At 38.5% G+C, this 23,961-nt stretch overlaps 1 protein-coding gene across 1 annotated transcript in view; it reads right to left on the bottom strand.

Moving 5' to 3' along the window:
• The window catches only part of FRK (fyn-related Src family tyrosine kinase), a 51,007-nt gene that overhangs the window by 12,004 nt on the left and 15,042 nt on the right, over nt 1-23,961 (bottom strand). The window contains exons 2-4 of the mRNA XM_009705079.1: nt 15,294-15,415; nt 9,097-9,260; nt 8,234-8,402 (exon numbers count right to left, since the gene is read on the bottom strand). Coding sequence (XP_009703381.1) covers nt 8,234-8,402; nt 9,097-9,260; nt 15,294-15,415 — 455 coding nt within the window. The remainder of the gene's footprint in view (nt 1-8,233; nt 8,403-9,096; nt 9,261-15,293; nt 15,416-23,961) is intronic.

The following is a 23,961-nucleotide window of genomic DNA, read 5'->3' as shown; positions in this document are numbered from 1 at the left end:
AACAAACTGAAACCAAGCAACATGTTTTTCACATATGACAACTTCCAGTAAATTGATCAGGAGGGAAGTATTCTATTAACTGAATCCTTCTTTACACCGTAAAAGTAATTAATAATAATAATGATAACAATCCAGGGACAAAGATCAACAAGTATTTCCTGCATATTTTAAAAAGCATATGTAACCTTCAGTTTTATTTAGTTTATATCTTTAAATAGCACAAGTAGCAGACAGTGCCCAAAACCCCCCAGAGCCCTGTAGCTCTCATACTGTAGTTAACAAGTGGATTGGATGCTAACTGAAAAAATTAAAAAGTGTCTTTATCAGTGTTTTGTCTAAGATTAGGTTTTAGCAACTAGATAAGCAAAGTAAAAACTGCCTCTAAAAACAAGTAAACATGCTTGTTACAAGTTAATTAGATAAAGCCTGTCACAATGGTGGCAAAGAAGATACATTTCTTTGAGGAAGTTTACATAAATGAAATATATGAAATACATGCCATATGGAGTTTCGAATAACTGGGTTTTTTTAGTTTGTAGTTGAATTACATGTGTTTTTAATGTGTACAGCTGTAAGTGGTAAACACAGGATGAAGAGTAGATTACTGTAAGCAGAAACTCCTTGATAAAGAACCAACTAGTTAACAGAAGCCTTTACCAAAACAACAAGTATGCCTTGTGTAAGACACCAGTTTGGGAGCAGATTGATCAGTACCTGAAGAAAATACCATTTTGATAATTTGACTTTTGCATGAAAAATGTTTTTGTAAATGTCAAAGTCCTTCTTAGGAACAAAATGCTGGAATACGTTTCTTTGATGTGTTCTATGATGTGCTGCTTTGCAGAAATCACCTCTAATTTAAGCCTATTTAAAGCAGGTATATCACTTTGATTACTTTCTTTCTGAAAATATTTTGTTCTAGAACTGAGGAAGCTTCACATTATAAGATAAACACTGATAATTTGGAAATTAATTAGAAAGAAAGGTCAGTTATTTTCCAGTTTCCACTGGCCTAAATGTAAGTGGTCCTTAAATATTTGATAAGCCCCTCCAGAGACCCCTTGTTTGCAACTTTCAATAAACCTTCCCAAATGACTTCAAAGTGACCTTGTACTTCAGAGCAACCTTGTCTTCTGGATAAGTTTATACAAAATGAACTTATGTACAGAGTACAGTAAGCATATACTGTGATCTTCTGAATAAGTTTATGCACAATAAAGAAATAACATGAAAAGTTCTTGGTAACACAAGAGACTGAGTCCAAACTATTCATATTAAGAGGAGAATGAGATAGGTATCTGACAATCCTCAAGCAGCTTTCTCACCATACAGAAGTGAACTTACAAGTTTGTGTAACGTTATATAGTGAACTAAATGGAATAAAAGAATTTCTTTGCTCAGGGAAATTGGGAGACTTCCCAGAGTGCAAAGCTTTTTACACTGCAAATGTAGATGCTCTTTAGAGATGACATACTGAAGAACTGAAAATATTATTAAAATCTCTGCTGACACTACCAACCCAGGGACTATTTTAAGAAAGCCTCCTGAAAAAAAAATCATGTTTGGGCAGCTTCCATGCAAAGACAGAAGCTTGGGAGATGCTTTACAATATGATAATGACAAATGCATCTGTCAGTTTGAACAGGCATAATGAACTTTCTCAGATACGATTGATTGGTGATGATAGATGTCTGCTTTACACGCTGACAGCTGGAGAAGCAAGCTAGCCCAGACAATAGGTTCTAGAGAATCCATCACACTCAGCATAGGACAAAATGCAAATCCCAGCTGCAATGATTTCCACTGAAATAGAGAAAACAATGTCTCAGTGAGGAAATAAAAACAGAAATGTGAAATGACATGTTCAGGGACCTACAGCAAGACAGTGCTGTGCAGAGCCGAGAACAGAAAGAGCAATTTCTGGCTTCTAGACCATTTTCCCATCTGCTGATCCGTACGCCTCTTTGATGACTGTGGGTCAACAACTCAAAAGTCAGAGATGTTCCTTAAGGCAAACTTGTTCTTGTATTTTGTTTTTTCATTCACACATCCATCACTATGTTTTTGGCTGGTAAAATGTCACAGACGTCTGCAAAGCAGAGTCAAACACCAGTGAACAAATAAGAGAATTATCTGAGCGAAGGCATCACATTACTACTGCTTTTTGTTTATAGTCACAGTGATCAACAGATTGTAATAAGGATAAAGAGGTCTCTTCAGGGAGCTGCTTGGTAGAGTACCACAGGATAAAGCCCTGGGGAGAAGAGGGGCCCAAGGAAGCTGGTTAATATTCAAGGATCACCTCCTCCAAGCTCAGGAGCGATGCATCCCAACCAAGAGGAAGTCAGGCAAAAACACCAGGAGATCCACATGGATGAAGAAGAAGCTCCCGGGCAAACTCAATCCTAAAAAGGAAGCTACGGAGGGTGGAAGCAAGGAGAGATGGCCTGGGAGGAATACAGAGAACCCATTCGAGCAGCCAGGCATCAGGTTAGGAAAGTTAAAGCCCTGATAGAATTAAATCTGGCCAGGGACATCAAGGGCAACAAGAAAAGCTTCTGTAGGTATGTGGGCGATAAAAGGAGGACTAGGGAAAATGTGGGCCCTCTCCTGAAGGAAACAGAGACCCCGTTATGCAGGACATGGAGAAGACTGAGGTACTGAACAACTTTTTTGCCTTAGTTGAGGAGAGGAGTGACAGAGTGGCTTTGGTGGGTACCAGGTGTCCAGCCAGGGTCAACCCACCACACCAAAACACTCTAGTTTAATTGTGAGCCTTGTGACTCTTCCTGCAAAGTTAATAGAAATTTTGTATAAATATAAAGATTACAGACTAATCATTCTGACATTTTGAAGGTCTTTATAATCTGCCACTGACTCTGAAAAAAGTCTCCAAAGTGTTAGGGGGAAAAAAAATGGTTCTGGATCAATAGATTTCAACATCTGATGTTTTTGATAGCGAACTACAGAACATTCTGTTTAGAGATGGACAATAAACTGCTAGCAGAAACAGGAATCCATTGAAAAAGGATAGTTCATTAAATCTGAAAATGTCTCTGGTGGAGTTCTTCTTCCTGCAGAATGTCCCTTAGGGTCTGTAAGGGCTGTGTGTGGAGCCCTGTTGCCCATAGCCAGTGGACTGCAAACCCAGACTCTGAAGCTGGTTAAACTATATACTCCATAGTCATAAAGGCAGGGGTGACACCCCACCAGGTTCATCAGAAGACGCACATTTCCTGTGGCCTCCTTAGGAAACCCCAATCCTTCTGCACTTCTTGGTCAGAGGGCTCCCAGGCTGACCAGTTTAAGATCTCATAGGCTTCACCAGCTTAACATTTTCCTCAGTTTTGTAACTGTTGTAAATTCTGTGGAATTACAGAACGCTGTTAGTAGCTGAATTCACCTCCTCCAACCATAGGCAATTATTCAGGCACCTAGATCTGAGTTAGTTGTCCAATCAATGGAAAGAAGCATGCTTTAATAGCATGTTATTCTCTCATTGTAATGTACATTTCTAATCTATAGTATAGTATGATTTATCTGACACTTAAGTGCTTATTTCTCCCCACTAATTATTAAAAAAGCCTGATATAGCTAAGATGTTAGATGTCTAAAATAGGAAAAATGTAGCTAGTATGCTACGCATCAATGTTTCTGAAAGAAACACTTGTGAAATTTTCAGTTTGTGTGCAATATCTCAAAAATTGGCTCTTGCTCCAGATTGGAATGGAAACAGATTTCTGAATACCCCAATTACTCTCAAGTCAGGAATCACACATTTGCATCAAGTGAGAAATGGCTCTGGGAAAAATCCATCACTGCCATCTCACCAGAATTCTGGGAGTTTAATTTTCCTACAGGTTGGAAGGTCATCTACCTAAACACAATCACTTTAAGCCTTTTAGCAGCAATAGCTAGAAATCAGTGTAAGTCCAGAAAAACTATTTGAGAAATGAGGAGAGTAGCATACAACAAGAAACTATATTTAGCCTTTCTAAAGGCAATTGAAAATTTGTTTAACTCACTCTCTACTTATCTCCAGAACAGAAAGAAAAAATAATGTATATGAGGAGGTTTTTATTTTATACGAGAAGACATAACAAAAGTTAGAGAAGACATCAGGTAAATCCAGATGAGAAATTGGGCCCACATTTTTACAGGTATAGTGATATACCATTGATACAAACTGTCAAAGACAGCAGAGGCAACTTCTCTCCGTGCCTCCAGGTCAGGACTAGAAGACTTCTACTTATCATCTAGACCAGAAGATGCTGTGTTTTGATTAAATATAAATATTCTGTCTCAGTAGAGAGGTAAAATGCAACGGCATGTAACAGCAAAGTATTCAGACTATATGTGATCTAGGACAGATGTACACTGCAAAATAATGCTCAACAGAAAAACTCAAACTAGCAGAAATCCCTTCTGGCCTTCAGGCCTATACATCTACAACATTGTCCTGGTTTGACTAATTGCAGGACTGATTGCATTATGCTCTTCTGTATTATTTGCTATGTGATTACCTTACTTGATTAACCTGCTCCTGCTTGGTAATGACAGCATGGTTCCCTGTCACAATTTCTCTGGTGGTAAAGCCATTTTTACACAACCCTCTCTATCTCAATGCCCCATATTTGCCAGATCGCTTTCAGTTTATCACACTTCTCTGTTGTTCTGATGATTTTCTTTTCCAGTGGGTCTACACTGTAAAGCAGCTTAGCAAAAAGACTTTGATTTAAAACTCAACCCCTCCTCCCCCAGTGTAAAGACAACTGATTTAGATCTTTGAGCTAAGCAACAGGAGAGGATCGTTTTACAGTGTGTTACGCTTGAAGCCTGAAATATTGCGTATGTGGATATTGGAAGCTTCAATCATCAACACAGAACATGATGTATTTCTTGATTACTCATGAACTATTATGTTTTCCATTCACTTATCATCTTTATATTATGAAGAATGAAATTACCAGACTTAGACTTTGCTGTAATTTTATTAGTACCAAGCTAAGTACTTATTAGCCAGATTAGGGTGAGGGTATTGGGGTTTTTCTTTAATTATTGAAATGTTATTCCTCATGAGTAACGATGAGAACAAGCTATGGGAAACCAATGTGTTAACTGATTAGAGTAAGGCACTCCAAATGGTGAAAGACATTGTGTAGAAGAGGATAATTCCCTAGAAAAGCATACTACAAGGTTAAATGCTTCCATTTGAGATTGTTTGAACTGGTTTTGTAGGACGAGATAGTTCACAAAGTGCAGTGATAAGAGATTCAGTATTCCTATATAATTTATGAAGATGGTTTTAAGAATTGAAGTCTTCATTCTGAGCATCACTAAGTGCAATGCACGACTTCCTTATCACAGTATTAGATCGCAAGCTCTCTGCTATTCAAGCATCGCATCCAGGTGGGGCTTCTGTTTGCCCTAACTCAATATAATGCACTGTGAAATCAATGAGACTACCACTGTTGACCTTAACAGGAGTCAGACTAGAGTGAACAAAACAGAGATGGAAAAAGTATTGATTAATCAAACCCTTTTTCCCAGCCGAACTATGATACTACAAAAAGTATCACAGTTGAAGGGGTTTCTTCCACTATACTGTGCTAGTCTGTACGTCATAATGAGTTTACAGAGAATATTATGTTTATTCCAGTGTAAAATTTACTTTTTAGCTAACAAACCTATTGAAGAAGTTTATGTGATCATTTTTTATTGTTCTACAGAATTTTGTAAGTGCATTCTTAGGATACGCTATTACTATAGAAACTGAAAAAAACCTTCTTTTCTTGCTCGTGTTGCTCTACGAGTATTGTGTTCTCTGTGTGCTTTATCAGCAAGGTATTGAAAGGATACTGAATTCAACAGCAGCCAAAGAACAGATCTCCACAGATCAGTTTGGTCTTAAACACATTAAAATCTGTTTCAGATATAAAATTAACTAACTCTTCCTTTTCTTCAGGTGGAGTATTAGTAGCAGTCATTCACCCGATCAGCATCACAAAAAAAAAAAAAAAAAAAAAAAAGAAGGAAAAAACAAAAAAAAAAAAAAAAAAAAGAAAAGAAGGCAAATTGCAGCTGGAACTCACCACTAGTGTTTCACGTATCTCTGGGTAGTCTTGTCATTCTGATTCAATCCGTTAGTAAAATAGAAATTTGCTTCACAGAGAACTGATAACATGTACTGTCCCCATTATACAGATGGAAAAGCTGAATTAGAGTTTTGAAATGAGTTATTAAGAGAAGGAGATGAAATATGATTAAGATAACTTCCCATTTTTGCATATGCAATACTAGATAAATGTCAGCTCCACTTTCCTGCTAAAGAAAATAAGTAGAAATGTATGCATTGCAATTTGTTCAAAATCTAATTATTTTGTTTGATGAGAAACAAGTCTTTTCCTAGAGTGCTAATTGCCACATATATTCTTAAACAGGAAAGAAAAAGAAAATTTAGTATCACAAAAATTTAAGATATCTTAGTCTTGTTCTTCATTCTAGCTTCATTTATTTCCTTCTTTAAACAACATTTAAGAGATATCACACTTTAATAAGGACCCTTCAGTCTTCTGCAATAAAACAGACTTGTTCAGATGTTGCATTAAATCCTTAAAGGAAAGTAAACCCAGATGGACAAATTAGATTCTTGTCTTATGGAGAAGAAAGGCAAGCATCATACTGGACTGTTTAAGCAGAGGTCTACCATGTCAGAAATGTGAAGCAAATCCCTCTCTTTACACATCTAGACTACTTCTTCCTTTTAGCATCATACTTGGGAAAAATATGGTTACCACCTTCAAACAGCCCAGTAAAGATCTTCTGAAAACAATGGAACACCTAAAACATCTGAGCTACACAAAGGATCTGTTTGAGTTGTTTAACCCGAAGAAGAGAAGACCAAAGAGGAACTTGATAATAGTTGTCTAGTATGCACAACACTGCTGTAAAGAGGAAGAAAATAATAGGCACTCTTTAGTCATGATGTATAAGACAAGAGGTAATGGGCTTGTACTGGAGAATGAAAGATTCAGGTCAGACACAAGGAGAAAAAGTCTGGTTTCAGACTTGTGGTTTCAGAAGTCAATAAAAATAGCCATAAGGATCCCTGTCACAAAAGGTATAGGCTTAGTGGATACTGTCTTAGGAAAGGGAAATGGACAAAGAGATTTCAAGATGGTTTCTATGTTTACTGGGTCACTGGGGAGATGCACCAGTTCACTGAAAAAAGTATGCTGTCTTTCACATGAACTATAGAAGGCCTTTAGTCTGAGCAGTTTTTCTAATTTGAGTTAAGCAGAGAAAAAAAGGTGCTTATTTGCTTTCCATTTGCAAGTCCCAAAACACAAACAATATCTTGATACAACATAGCTCTAAAACACGTGCTTAAATTCCTCCCTGTTCAGTTCAAGTAGGACTCAAGCATATTGTTGTTATGCTGAATTAAAGATCTGAATCCATTCTGCTTCCTGAAATATGATCATTAATGCCCAACACAAGCTTTTTCAATTAACCACAACTCATTATATTGTTATCACTTTTTTAAAAAACATGTATATCATCCAGGTTACCTTTCTTATCTATGTGGTTCTTGCCATCTGCTGGCAGCTATTTTATGTTGTCAATTTAAAATGCACAAATTACTTGAAGTTAATGAAAAATAATTATGAAAAATGTTAAAAGCTGTATTACTAACAAGGCTATATTATATGCAAATATTGGGTATTAATGTAATGTATCAAAAACTTTGAGAAATTTTATTCAATCAATATTAAGATTAAAGCACTTCTTAAATACAAACTTAATATAATACATATTCTATATTACCCAAGGAATCATTACAATATAGCATCTAATCACTAAAAAAAATTCTACAGATTACAAACCAGTAGTAAATGAATTACTTCGCCTACAGATGAAATGTAGTCATTCAATTCCAGACAAGCAATATTGTGCAAAAGAGATGGCCTTGCTGGGGTTGCCTTTTTATGTAACATAGATGTTGAATAAGAATGAGCTCAGCTCATACGGAAACAGAAAACTGTATGAAACTGTAATTGAAAATACCAAAGAATATCTGGACCTTGAGCTTTACTAACCTTCATGTTTAAGTGTGTGAATTTTAAGAATGGTTGCATAGATGGATAGGTTCTCTTTTCAGTAGCATTTGAAAAATAAAGGAGCACCCTTTCTAACATTTTACACTATTAGCATTTAAGAGTAATTCACATACCTGGTTTTAATGTTTTGATTGCCACGGGGGTGGTATTATTCCACAGTCCTTCCCATACCTCACCAAACTGACCAGATCCTAATTTTTTCAGCAATTTCAGAGATTGTCGGTCTATCTCCCACTGATCAACAGTTTTATACGACAAATCAAAAGTAGTAGGAATTTGCACCTGGTAGAAGAAAATAAATAATATAGTAATTGAGACTTCTAATATTCTTTCAACAGCATATTTACGGTTGGACTTGATGATCTTTGAGGTCTCTTCCAATCATAATGATTCTATGATTCTATATACAAGTCATTCATTGTTAACTATGTCATGTAAAGTTGCAGCTGATATAAATATTTCCTTAGAATACACACACGTGATAAAGTGATCTGAGAACATGAAATACAGCCCACATCCTGGGTACTTTTTGTTAGAAATAAGAAATATTCTAAAGAAAATATCCTGCCATTAAAAGTAAAAATTAGAAATCATCCCTCTAGCAAGCTTTTTGAACAGTGACGTATTGCTTGCCTGAACCTTGTGGTTTTGTCTCAGTAATTACTTATGGACAGCTAGAGTTATGAAGTTGGAGATTTCATCTCCATATACATTTATTAAAAGGTATTCATAAATCATGATTTGGCAAATTTTCTCCTCCAGCCACATGATGACTTGTTCAAAATGGCATGGTATTTTATTATTAACATGTCAGCTTCAAGAATGAAACAGTAGCACTACCCAGAACTTCCTGAAAACAAGCAGATCATCAACATTTTGAAATGGCAGAAGCAGACATGGGGTTAACACCTTCTGACTGATACCTGATGAGTTAGCTTACAAAAAATACGTTGCACAGTGTAGCATCCGCTCTTACCTTTAGGCATGGCTTTCTGAGCACCACGCAGAGGCCATCACTGTTCTTACTGTAATAGTCAACAAACTCATTCAGAGTTTTGAAAGTTTTCCTTCTGCTTAGGAAAAAGCCTCCTTCATCCAGCTTTCTGATCCTGTAGTGCTTCACAGATACACCATCAAAAACTAAGAAGATTTAAAAATATTAAGTTTCCAGGAATTATAGCATTGGTACAATATAGCTTATGGCCAAACGATCATAAGGTTCCTAAATGTATTTATGAGAACCTTAAAATAAATTATTTTAGTTTCAAAGATAACAACTATAAAAAATCTCTTTCAAACCAAAGCCCACTGTTTAGTTAGCTTAACATATCTAGTCTATCGGTCTTCAACCATTCAGGTTTGGAGCTGCTTGCACCATAAGAACTGATGCAAAAATACATAAATACATCTTCTGTGAGGCAGTTCTTATCTTCCATCTTTTAGGACACCAAAACCAGCCAGGATCATCTAATTCACAGTAACCATTTAATCCGGTTTTAGTGTTTCATTTATGAGTGTTAACATTCCCAATAGCAGCTGCTGGGCTGCCCAGATACACCCTCCACACAGCCATGATTCTCTGAAAAGCACTCACATCTTCCATGGGTTTTATTGAGTTTTGTGCATGTTTGGAATATGTAAAAATCAGGCCAACAATGCTCTGTTTCGAGCAGTTGACAACTCCCTTTTCACTGAAATGTGTTTTAGTCTAATCTGTTGTTTCTTAATCAACAAGCCTTTTCTCTCCTGACCTCTTGTAGGTTATTTACCTGCATGTCAGGACATCCCAAGTGTCCCTCCCTGTGACTGTCAGAGCCCTCTTTAGGGGTGCCAGAAGGAAGGCTGGGCCACTGCATGCTGCGGCTAGACCTGGGCCAGCAGCAGACCAGAGATGGACAAAAAATGCACTGTCACTCACTTAGTGTGCTATTTAAGGAATACTGGGCCTGTAAATGTCATTTCTGATGTCTGTGTCACATATGGCTTAGAGCAGTGGTCTCCAAAGCAGAGTGCGTGCAACCCAGGGAGCACACAAGACAATACATTGGGGTGTAGGAAAAAAGTATTTTTTGTACCATTAATAAAAAAAAAAATATATTTAAAATACTGTTTATTTCATCCTTATCTCATCCTTTCTTAATTTATTCTTTTTTGTGTATGTTCTGTAATGTATATAATCTATCAGTACAGTACTGAATAGATATAATTTACAAATAAACAAAAATCAGGGGCGAATGGTCAAAAATATTTTTACTGGTAGGGGTGCAAAATCAAACAAGTTTGGAGACCGCTAGCTTAGAGATCTCTGTTATAAAGGACTATCAGTGGTAGCAATCGTGGGCTGAATGTCAGCAGAGAGGTCAGTTCTGAAGAGCTGGAAAGAGATTTAGTTGCTTACATGGGATGTCATTTAGCATAATGCTACATATTGTATGTAGAAAAAATTATAGAAAATTATTGGTCGCATGCAATTAACAAAGCTGATACAATTTCTCTCACCATTTAAGTGATTAGGTTGAAAAGGAAAATCTCTCCTTCCTTAAGTAACATCATGTATGATCAAATATTCTTCTACTGTACTGTGCGATTGTCAGCCCAGAACACCAGAGGGCATATAGGAACTGCTGAAAATATTAGGGGATTTTCATTCTGCCACAGGTAGTATTTTTAGAGACCTGAGAACTTACAATTCTGCATGAGGACCAGAAATAAGAATATTTGTAAATATCACTCCAGAGTATAAAGATAATTACATCACACTTTTCAAATGCCATTTCTTTTTAATTTAACACCCATAATTAGTATTTTTAAAGTATAAAATGCATGTATATCTTTGTGCTGTATCATTTGGAAATGGGGCTGAAGCAAAATGAAGGAAAGAGTAATTCAGTAACAACAGACTGAAAATGTAATGACTTCTCCAAAGTTCACAGGAAAGTGCATCTGACCAAATGAATTGCTATTTATGATGCATTGAATAAAAGGCCAGCAGGATGACTGTGTTAATCCAGTCTCAGCTGTATATCACAAGTGATAGTAGTTTGACTACCTGCTTTATTTATTAGCAGTATTATAATTATTACTTGTGAAGGAGCTAATATTAATGCAAGAGTTGATTTGAAGGATGTGCTCTGATTTCTTAAATGAGCCTTGTATGAAGTCTTAAGGTTGGCAGTATCCAGGTCAGGTGGTGATGGGTGTGGAGAAGCAGGAGAAACTTTCTACGCTGATACCGTCCCTTCTTGTGACAAGCAGCTGAGATCAGTGTAGTATTTGATGGGGGCTGTTTACTCGTACCCCAGGGCTGAGTCTGGCTGCACAAGTCCTGCAGCATGGTGTGGATCCTCTGCCCAAAACGACATAGGGCACGTGTCACTCAGGGAAGAGCCCGCCATAACCCCCTCCGTGCTCCCACTCATCCTTACGTCCACGCCAGACTGCTGAACAGGACAGGATCGCAACTTCAGCTTCACACAGTTTGACAGCAGCTGGGTTTGAGTACTGCAGTGTTTTTCTCCTCAACTTGCCCTTCCCAAAAGAATCGCAGCTCCCTTTTAGATTTCTTCATGGTTTCAGTTTAACAGAAGCATTCTCCTCTCCCTACTTCCCATCTTCATCAGATTGGGCAATGCAGAAATGAATTTTGCCACCCCAAGGATGAGAATAAAATAATTTACTACTCCTTCCCCAAGGCAGCAAAATTTATGGTGGCATTGGCAGCCAACACCTTCATCAAGTGAATCCCAGAGACACTAATGTACGCTTACGGACAGTGTCCCCGTCAGCCGTCCTCGCCCAACACCAGCCAGGCAGTGCTGCTGGCAGGACCTGTGCTCGGTCCCCATGCCCAGGGTGGATGCGGAAGGAGGGTGGGTTACGGACCAGCACAGAACAGGTGCAGGGCCTGAGCCAAAATCGTTCTCCTGCTATGGCCATGGTTTTGCCACTCCTACCAGTCTGCTGCCTTAAACAATTACTTATTTTTCCCTGTGCTGAAACCTGATCTAGCCTAGAGGAAACCATACAATCTTTTTTAGGAGCGTGGAAAAAAAATGGAAGAAAACACAAACCATTTACATTGTCATTTAATGCAATCAGTCTTTCGGATACCATTATTCAGTGAGGGGGGAAGCAGAGAGCCTCCTGCTATCATTGGCAATGACACTCAATTAAGCTGAGCACATCTAAATTATGGCTTTTAATTAAAAAGAGGGAATGTCTACGATGGCACCAACATGTTTAAAATTTAATACATTTCACACCAGATGCTGGAGTCATCAACATAAAAATCTGTCGACAACATGTGCATTTTTAAAATGGGAAAACCTATTTTTAAAATGTCAAACACTTTAAAATTATAGCAACACATTTCAGTGGCCTATCTGGTTTGATGAGCTTTCCATTTAACCATTCACAGATGAGAAAAGCCTTTATGAATAAGACTTTTTGGTTTTAATTTAAATAGTCATTTATCATCTAAATCTTACAAATTGTGAGTTTTCCCATCAAGCAAGTTATAATTGAAAAGTGTCATTTTAATGAAAGGTAGGGTTTACTTATTTATTTTTCACTTTTTTTTTCCCCTAAGGAGATCCATTTGTCTCCCTCATTACACTAAGTCTCTTATACATTGCCCATATGAGTATGAAATCAAGCATGAAAGTCATAAAATTTGGGTAAAAATCTCTCTTCTTTTTCCACTTCTTTTCCTTTTTAGCTTTATTACACCTAAATGTTAGGCTGGGCAGAGAATTACAATATTTTCTTAAAGACATTAATTCTGAAAGCCAGGTTGTCTCTCTTCTAGCCAGTCCTACAGAGGATGGGAGTTATGGAGTCTGTTCTTTCTGCACTGAAAAAATTGGAAACAGAAATTAGGGACTTATTCCAAAATATCAGGTTGTGACTTCTCCCTTGTCAGTGTATCAGCTACCATGGAGACAGAAGTCATCCAAGACCTTTTAAGAGAAATAGTTCTGAACCACTCTTCCTCAAGAAAACAGGGCTTTTCTGCCTCAGCTTTGAGTGTCTCATAACTCCTTCTGATGGAACAAAGAGGAGAGAGTCAGAAAAACTGCCTTCTCCATAGCATCTGGCGGACTGAACAACCTTCCTTCCAATTAATACTCCCCACAGTACAATCTACTTCATCATTTGCTTTAGAATGCACTAGCTCGCCAAAAGTAGAAATAAATAATGAGATTATGGATATACAATGTCTAGACCATTATGTATACCATTAGGTTGCAAGCAAAAAAGCTTGCACAACAAAACCAGACACCATTCAGTCAAGCCATTCAAATAAGCAGCAAATAATATTTAGCTCTTTGAGATGAAGTAGCATGTTGAGGCTAAATTATGTTCAAGTCTGGGAAGCTGCTAAAAGATCTAGCAGCGCGGGTAAATCACGTCACTAATACTCACTGTCTATAGACTGCTTCAGAGTTTATTCTCTTTCTTTGCCTAAAAGAGCACAAATGTTTAATAAATCTGAGATGACACATATATACATGCATACGTGCTCAGAGGCTCACCCATGTTTGTGCACGAAGGGGTTGGCTCCTGCTGCTGGAGCCTTGCCTCCACGTATATTATGTTCTTCAGTGCCACTCTTTCTTTCCTGCATCAAACAAACCAGCGCGGAAGAAATCCACGTGGATGGTTTCATATCTGGCTGTTATCAGCCACCAACAAATCTCCCATTCCTGAATAAGCTTATATAGAAACCTGAAAAATGTCTACCATGAGCTTTTATAATTGAATCAAATATATTAAATCAGCTAGAATGTAGTTTCTATCCACAATTCGTAAGGAAAAAATTAAATAGCGGCATCAAAGATGATCTCATCCTACCACAAATGCTGGCCTAGTATTTATTTTCATTCTCTTGGATTTTTCTTTGTAGTACTTTGTAGTTTAAATGAGGTACTGCTGCCTTCCTGTTACAGAAGTAGTCAGGATGCAGGGTAAAGAATTAAGATTTTGAATCTTTCCTACAAGGCTACAGTTGGAGAATAATAAAAAGAAATTGCATTTCCACTCCTAGGTGCACAAGCACAAGACTTTTCATTGATTTTCAGTAAGATGCCATGTATACAAGTGCCAGCATTAAGCAGATAATTCAGGCCTATCTATCCTTCCCTACATAACACCAGGCTGTCTAGTCCAGTCCTTGGATGAAATCAGTTCACTGATGAAGAGCACTTGAAGGAAGCTGAAACCATGTAAGACAGGGATAAGCTGGCATATAGAGGGAAAGCCTTTTGAAAGGTCTGGGGCTCTAATACCATCTTTGGATAAAAGTCTGCACACACAGGGGACAGTTCTGTCACAGTTTGGGAGCAGTCCGATTCCTTGCTGATGTTAATTTTCTTATCAGCACTTCTTGGCAAGAACAATCTTCCTTGAGGGCAAATTGAAGACCATGGAGTAAACTCTCCCAAAACTGTAAATATGATATTTATTTAATAAACTTCCCTGTATTTCTTTGTCTTGGCAATAAAATATCTATGACATGAAAAAGATGACGTACATATATGTGAGTAAGTAAAATTATTACAAAATAAGTTTCCTTATTTGATAGCTTTTCAGACTCAAGTAAAGGACTTTAAATAAATTTCAAAACCCGTCATCATCATAAATCTGACTTTTTACTGATATTTACAACTACCTTTTCAATGAAATATGACTGATTCTAAAGTACAGCTTTGAAGATCTTCCTATCATTTTGCCCCTGAAAACAAATAAATATGAACCTAAGGGTGTGCTCTAGCAGTAATCTCATTTTCTTAAACTGCAGATATCTGCCAACATAGTTTAATTTTTATTTTGTGTACTACTCAGAACAGTAGTGCACAACTGTAATGTATTTTTTTTGTATTTTAATCATGAAAATAGTTTCTATCTTAAGGCAGCTGGCACACTGTAAGTACTAAGCATAAGAAACTTAATTTCAGTTCTGAGCATATTAATAAACAAAGCCTATAAAATAAACGTTAGTAAAAACTCAAATGACTCCAGCCAAGTTTTCTTTATGCATCTCCTGGGAAAGAAATATTATTACGAACTGAATTTCATTTTCATGTCCATAGTTTATCATTCTCAAAAATGAAAAAGTCTAGATCACCTGAGAAATTTTTAAAACGTTGCTTAAGTTGAAAAACTAGAATATACCTGAAAGTGAGTATTCGCCTTTTAGACTTTCGCTTTCTCGGATTAGGAAGGCTCCTGCCTGGTTTCCAGGGTATGACAGTTGTCTCTCGGCATCTGCTCGTTTGACTGGGCCAAAAAACCATCTGAACAAATAAAAAACATAAAATTTACCAGTCAGTGAAACATACCAAGAAGACAATTTAGCTTTTATAAACATGCTGCGTATTTACCAAAAGATAATCTGTGCTATGCTAATTAAATTCCAATAGCATAGGGGAAAAAAGCCAACAAGAACTACACAACAAATTTATTGCTAGAAAATATTGCTTACACATTTGAATGAAATCTGGATTTTACTGCTGATGGAAGGTCCTACTGATTTCAAGGGAACAAGAATCCAGAAGTGACAGACTGGCCTTGTCCCAGGAAAAATTCACCAAGAAATTTCACCAAGGTTACTGTGGCAGAAATTGATGCCAAGCCCATTGATGTCACTTGAACTGCATAGAGGTGCAGGTATGTGCTAACATCCCGACACCTTAAAAGTCAAAAGATCCCCAAAACTGCAGAAGGGCTCTCGGGTTCTAAGATGTAAACCACCGTGCAGCCTTCCCCATTCCACTGCCATGTCGATCGCGCAGATGAGTTACTGGCAATTGTTCAGCTCTGCTGCTGTTAGACAAACAAACCCAATACGTCCCTCATGTCAGCATCCATGTTCTGTGAAAATCTACTCCTATCTATGCCTTTGAAAACATATTTCTCCTCTCTCACCAAACACCATAGTTTACAAGGACTTGTTTAAGCAACAGTTTTAGTTTGCTCCTCTGAAGGTACGATTTAGCTCTTTTGCTGCTTTGTGCCGAGCGTAAATTAGCTGGAAATACGACTGAGATGAGTCAGCATTTTCAACTGGGGCAGCACTCAGCTTCCATCCAACAAACACACAAAGCTCTTTCCAAGATTAGCTCCACCCCTTATTTGAAGGAAATGGTGATAAATAGTTACCAGAAATTATCCATATACTCAGAGAAGAACTCCTTTTAAACTAATCATAGCTAAACCAATTATGTAAATTTTTAAGATAAATCAATGTATCGCAGCACACGTAAGTTGACTATTCAGTTAACTACTTTGCTTTATCAATTACCAGAGAAAAGCACAGGAGGAGTCACCAACGAACTACATTAGTACCTGTAAGGCCTGTAATTATCAAGAGGAACGGAGGAAATAAATGAGAACATTGGGTGACACCTTGGCTGAGCAAGCATGAGGAACGAAAAATGAGGAAAAAAAAGGGGCAAATACAGACGGTGCTAACCCACACCGAATGCGTTTTGTTAACAAAAGAAAATTAAATCCAGATATTCTGGACTGCATTCCTGTCCTCTGACTTGAAGATGATTTCGATAAAATAGGTTTTGATACTCATTTGGCAAGGAAAGCAATCTCATTAGAAAGCCGGAATGTGTTAGTAATAATTTTAATTAGTTAAATGTGTTCATGAATTCCACTAATTAATTAAATTCATTAATTAGACTGTAGAAAACTAAGTAATCAATAAATGTTCAAATCCTTGACTGAGGTTCTTGACAAAGGAATGAGAGGGCAGAGTACAAGCTCAACTCCTTTCAAGTCCCAAAGAAAATTTGTCTGCCCTAAAAACTGAATTAGAATCTTTCTGAAATGTCTAAATACACTTGCTCTGAGAATAACATCTGAAAACTAACAACCTATATGGTCTAAAAAAAATTTGAACCAATATTTTTCTCCTTGAACTATAACATATCACTTAGTAATGTCCAAAGGGACTGATTCTCATAAGGGTGTATAAGAAGAGGCATTTAATTTTGTGTCTCCTTTCTTCATGGGTTAGGAGGATAGCATCCTTTCAAAAGGATTTCATTTTGTACCGAAGTCAAAAAAGCTTCCAGTGCACTGTTAGCAAGGTTGAATTTTAGTTCAGGCTAGTCAAAAGTATAGTCTTTACACGAGCCAGTGTTTGTACATACACTGCTAGTAACTCAAATTGCTAAAGCTGAAAACACAAGCACTAATACAATGTATACAACAAGAGGAAATTGTTGGTTCATTTGGGAAATACAAATTAAAATAGTATTACACTTGTGTATGTAAAATCATGTCTATAATATAGACTACGATTTTGGAAAAAAATATGTAAGTGCATATTGTAGTTAGGCATATGTATCTGTTCCTTTCACTTCCAAATATTTCAAATGATATGTTTATTTTTATTAGGTTGGAAAAATTTCCTTTAAATCAATATGAATTTACCATTAAAGGTTATATGTTGGATATGTAAAATGTAGGTTCTGACTCCAGATAAAATGAGCAGTTGAAAAGATCCTGACTTGCAAAATAAGATAATTGGAGCAACAGTATTTGAGAAGGTAAGTGTAACTGAAGCAATTATTATGGAGAGTGAACAGTGGACACATATTGTATATTACCTCATTTGCCTGACTTCATATGATCTGATTCAAATGTTTCAGAAAAATATAATGAAAATTACTTTTAATAGCACTTGAATATGGGATTCTTAGTTCAACGCCATTGGGTTTGCAATAATAATTATACAGTACCAAAAGCAATACTGGTTGTGAAAAAATAACCCCTTAACCTCAAAGCAAATAATTTAATTTGTTATTCACTTTTTTTAACAAAATCACATCGAAATTTAAAGTACTATTTTCATTATAAATGGAAGTTTAAATTCCTTTTACAAAGTGTGAAGGACTTATTTCAATTTCTAGTGATTGAATTCATGCTTCAAAAGGCTTAATATTTTACTACCTCCAAAAGTGTGTTTCTTAGAGGAAAAAGTACTTGAAAGAGTACTAATGAATCAAAGTAATTGCTCACCATGAGATATTCTTCTGTGGGACAGAAAGGTCAGAGCAAAACAACACCCAATCCTTAGTAAATTTATTTGTGCTCCATAGCTCAAAGATAGATGAAGGTTTTGCAACAGAACACTTGGAAGAACAGAACTAAAGCATCAAGCACCGTCCATTGCAGGAGGTCCTTAACCAGCACTTCCTCTGACTTCAGTGTGCTACACAGGCCCTGGGCAGCTCAGGAGAAGGCTGAATTAGCAATTCACATGCAAATTCGCCCTGAACTTCAGCTCGCAGCCAGATCACTTTGAGTCAGGATTGTCAATGCAGGATCAGTAGCTTACCAGAGATGGTACAAACGAGGGCATTCAGACTTGGATGCAAGTTTCCATTCCTAGCAGGAGCTGTCTGGTTAACACAGCTGTTTGGTGCTCTTCTGTCAGCGGGACCCAGGAACACGCTTTCTTGGTCAGCGCTGCGCCCAACACCCCAACTCCCTTTTCAGTGTAGGATGCCAGGTCTGCTTTTTGAAGATTGTTCCTAGTAGCTTCCTCAAAACCCCTTGTTTCCAACATCATTCATGGCTCTCAGGAACCCCTTCATTAAAAATTCCAGGCTACTTCCAGGTCACTTCTGGTCACCATATATAGGAGGACTTTGGGGACAGAAAAGATGACCTTCATGTAGCTCCATAACAAACACAGTCTTTGCTTGGTGCAGACAATGCCCAATACTAGAATAGCAGTGAGGTGCGTGGTGGTTATTCAGAGAATAGTAATCCCATCTCTATTGGCCATCAATTCCGCTGGCGGGTTTTTGACAACAGGATCATCATCGTGGATCATAGCAGGCTTTGTCATGGCATGTTCCCTGACTGTGCCAGTCTCACTGCTGAGACCCATACGATTCAATCCTACGATTCATTTCTTCCAGCAAAGAAAAAGATATATATTCATCAAGCTGAATGTTGGTGGTTATACTTGAAGGGCAAATTTTTTAAGAAACAGAGATCATGTCACCTACGCTCACTCCTGCCTCCCCATTCAGTTCAGTTTGAATCAAAATGGAGTCATGAGTTCAAGAGAAGTGGATGGTGTTCCCTGGCTCCATCACCACCTTTGCTCAGAAGCCCTCCATCCAGGGTGCGATGCACTGCTGATCTCTGTCTAAATGTCAAAGCCCCATTTACCCGGCTCTGCTTTGTGTCTCCTTGTGCTTTGCTACATAAAAATCCACTAAAATAAAAATAGTTACTTCCATTTCTGCACTTTTTTTCTTATAGCAGGAAGACACGGCAGGAATTTTTAAGCTGGAAAGTAGAAGAGAGGAAGAGTAACACAGGCCAAGGGTTATCATATGCTGCATAGCCACTGACGGAATCACTGAAGCATAGAAAGACAGGGAGGCAAAGTTCTGCAATGCTATACCACTGGTAAAGTTTCCAGAGCCTGGCAACATACCTACAAGACAAAACCCCAGTGGAAAAACAAAACCCACAAATATCCCCATCCAAAAAAAGAGTACGCAAAATGAATTTTCTTCCCTCTGTTCCCTCCCATTAATGCAATGTCCCCTTCTGATCCTATCAGTGCAATGCACTCATTCGAGGTAGAGACTGAAGACTTCACAGAAGATCTCAACTAATCTGGGAACTACAGACTTTTTTCCTCTCCTGAAATTAACTCTATCCAACACTCAAAATTTAAATCCAAACAAAAGGATTCCCAGCCATGGTCCAGATGGAAAAGCTCTCAGGGGAAACATTTTTTTGGCAGCCTACCAGTCCTTGGACAGCCCTTTTACAGCTCCCCCCACCCCCTTACATTGGAGCTCTATGCTTGGTCTCCTAAACCCCAAACATGCCAACTCCTGGCTTTAACGCAAGGTGTGTGCTGAGCCTTAGCCAAAGCCCCCCAGCCATGGGCCAGAGCAAACACTTCTTGGGAGACAAGCTTTTTCCTGGGCAGACCTTTGCAGCTTTATTCAAATTGGAGCTCTACAGTTTGTCAAACTCCTAACCCTAAAACTAATCCAAGTCCTAACACTAACCCTAGACCTGGTTTGAGCCTTAGCCTAAAAGCTGCTTTCTGCAGCTTTGGTCTTCCTTGGGCAGTCCCTTAGCAGCCATAGTCACACTGGAACTCTAGTATTCGTCTCTCTCCTCATCCTAACCCTAGGCATGGGATGATCCCTGCCAAAGATCCCCAGTCATGCCAAAGGAACAAGCAACAAGGCACGGGCCAAATGCCACGGAGGAGGACCCCGTGGCACGGGCCAGACACAAAAGTCCTAAGGGGACAAATCTTTCTGCAGCCTCAACCTTCCTGGCATGGCCTCTGTGCCACCCCCCTCCAGAAGGAGCTCTAGTATTTTCCTTTCTCCAAACCCAACCTCTTGCTTTTGCATTGGGGGACCCACAGTCAAAGACCCCCAACCATGGTCCAGGTGAAAAATTTGTTACTGGAGAAACTGTTTGACAGCGTACCCTTTCCTTGGGCAGCCCCTTTGCAGTCGTACTCCAACAGACACTCTAAACCCATGATTAAGGACTCTGTGTGCACCCCCCTTTGGGATGTGGGTAAGATCTTCATCACCAAGCCAAACACCAACTCTGAATTGACAGCTACGATCTTTGCCTTTCTTGGAAATTTCAGCAGATCCCTCACTACTCTTTTGTTATCCACACTGAAGACCAGCAGAGAAAATGATGTCGAAGTTCTGACTATGTCACCTGTTTCCATTAGGGCTCACCAGAGCACAGCTTCCCGCTTTTATCCTCTACCTTTACTTAGATTTAATACGTACAGGAGCAAAGTCAGAATTAGCTCCACAACACCATATCTGAAGTCAGTGAATTTGCTGTAATAACTAGCTTTAGCTGGGATAAGGAGGGATTATTTCAGTTTCTCATTCAACTTGCAGGACACTGGAGGTAAGATAAGGCTAAAGGCAGAGGTCTGTGACGTACTCTGAATTTTGTGAATGTGCAACTAAAAGCGAAAATCCTGAGGGCTGAGTCAGCAGTAAGGTACAGCCACATATAGAAACCATGATCATTACAATAGGAATGAGGGGGGAGAAAAGGGGAGAAAAATTCCTGAGAAGGACTACATGGCAAGGTCATTCAAAGAGTGTGGAGGCACAACAGAAGAAATAGCAGGAAATCAGTCACATGAAAATTATTTTCAAAAATAACTGAAGACGTTAAAACGGACAGCATGACCCTATCCTGGATCAGCACTTTGTGGCATGAGGGTATCTCACTTCTCATTTTTCGTAAGTGCTTCCAACTGGGATGTACCCTCTCACGTTAGGGTAAATCTCATGAGACCACTAAATCTCAGCAGTTGGGAGGGTTTGTTGTGATTCCTGTGGTTCCCAACCAGAAGAAATGATGACAAACAGGTTAGCTGGCCCTCAAGAAGATTAACTGGAGTGTGTTAACCGTGCCTGTAGTACTAGGCTATGAGAAGAGAAGAAAAAGTTTCTTACACTGAGGAGAGCAAAGAATTACTGCAATTAGAGCAAAACTGTTAGGTGAGGACTATGAAAAATAGAAACTATACATCTTGAAATCAAATATATGCCAGTTTCTTCTGGAATGCAGAAAGCTTGTGCAACAGCTAAAACAAATAAAGAAAAGCTTCAACAGTATATAAAGTTTACATTTAAATGCCTCAAAATCTACAGTCCTAGAAAGCTGTAACTGCAAAGTCAAGAACTCCAAAGTTAGGAGGTGGCAATATTAATATTGCTTTCATGGCATCAACTCAGCCATTTTCAGGAAAATACAGTATGATACCATCTTTAATTACATGGTCACATCCAGTGCTTCCTACAGTGTTAATATGAATGCTGCTCACTGAATAGTTACCCTCTATTTTGTTTTGTCATTGCATGGGTAGAGATTATTTACTGTACTTTGTTTAGTCTCTGCTCTCAATACAAGTTATAAAATTACATGAATGGCTAATTTCCTCGCAGCCTCTATTATAGTGTTCATGACTATAATATCCGAATGCTTTACAAACATTCATTAATTTTTCTGCGGCACTTCTGCTTGTAAGATATTTTTTACAGTGGAGAAACATCACAGAAAGGGAGTAAAGCAATAAGACGTTATTATAAGCATTTTCTACTAATTTTGGATGTCCAATTTGAAATGCCTAGGGCCTACCTTTCGGGGAATTTAGATTGTACCATATATAGTAGTTTATTCAGAGAGCAACAGCTCTAACTTCTGCCTCACAGAAGACAAGGAGAGATGCATGGAAAGCTAAAGAGACAGAGAGACAGAGAGACCCTCCAGGGTCTTATTCAATTACTTTCACCATATGACCATCCTGTGACCACTGCCCTTAGTCAGCACATGGAAACCCGACCAGGCTTGCCTCTGCCACTCTTCCCTACCGTCATCCACGTGGGACAAAGAGGGCTGCTGAGCCAGCTTTTAATCCATGCCAGGTTTGCAGTCTGCTGTGGGTAAACAGTGGTGCAGAAGCAGGGACAGAGGTTTACCAAGGCTGCCACCAGCACATCCTCTCCGCACTGAGAGGAAGGCTCCAAGCACTTGCTGGGTTTTCCCAAAAATACCAAAAATATAGAACGCAGCTGTCAAATTCTAATGAGTATGTCGGGTTACCACATATAAAGTCCAATTTTATTCTCAAAGGCTTGGTTAGTTTGAAGCGAAGTGTTCTTAGATAGCAAAAAAGCACACACTTATAAAATAGCAATCTCCCCTACCAAATACCAAACCCTTCCTCCAAAGTACATGCACAAAGGATTTCTCGTATTGTTCTGAGCCACTTTTTTTGCTTTTAGGGAGAAAAAGAGGCAGCCTGTGTCTGGTATCAACCCTGGAAAATTCACATCCAATCAGGTAAAGCCTGGAAAAACTATAAGCAACTAAACAAGCTCTTCTGATACAAAATATTAGGCTGCCTCAATTATAAGACTAATGAAGTAATACAATTTCCCCAAGAGCTGACATTTCAAGAAATTAGGAAATATCACTGCAAAGATAAAAGCCTTCCAGATATAATATAGTTAAAAAACAGATGTGCTGTACAAATGATGAACTGTGTGCATGAAGGAGAGCATGGGAGATGAGCACTAGCTGCTTCAATTTTCCCTCTATAGTCTACAGTGAACTCAATGACGGCTTTAGAAAAAAAACCAAGCAAACAAAACAAACAGAAAAATCTGTAGTCAGCCTAAACCATGAAGATGAAAACTTGCAAAAGATTCCTTTCATGAACGCCTTCAAAAATATAAGCCTTCCCAGATACGGCACAAGAATCTACATAGTGACAGGTCCAGGATTACTGTAGGGCTTGCAGACTTTCACTGTGCAGAGGCTGGAAAACATAAGGTTGGGTTTCAGGTCCTTTGGAAACAGAGCCCTTCCTCCTTACTTCCTTCTACAGGCTTGCCTGGGATTGGTTTTAGTGCTGTCTATCTCTCATTGTCATTTATGATCAGATACTGAAGGATGCATGGGACAAGGACAAAATTTAAGAGTAAGGAATGTAAAGCTAATGAGAAAGGAGTGCATAGGATGCTGCAGGAGGGAGGGAGAAAACAGGACAGTAAAAATTCAAAGCAGCGACAACTGTAGAATATTATCAAGCAGATGAAGGGAGAGAAGGGAGAAAGTCAGAGCTAGTAGGCAATGATGAAGAGAAAATAGAGACAAAACTGAGGACTGCATTTACTGCCCGAGGACTATACCCTGCTGCTGCCTGAGCTGCTGCACCTGCTCAGCAAACGCTGGTTTCCAGCTTATCCTGCTCCCCCAGGGCTTGTGTCTTTGGCAGCAACTTCAGTCC

This window comes from Cariama cristata, unplaced genomic scaffold, assembly GCF_000690535.1.
Source record: "Cariama cristata isolate BGI_N322 unplaced genomic scaffold, ASM69053v1 scaffold748, whole genome shotgun sequence".
Lineage (NCBI taxonomy): Eukaryota > Metazoa > Chordata > Aves > Cariamiformes > Cariamidae > Cariama > Cariama cristata.
This window is presented reverse-complemented; position numbering and strand designations above follow the sequence as displayed.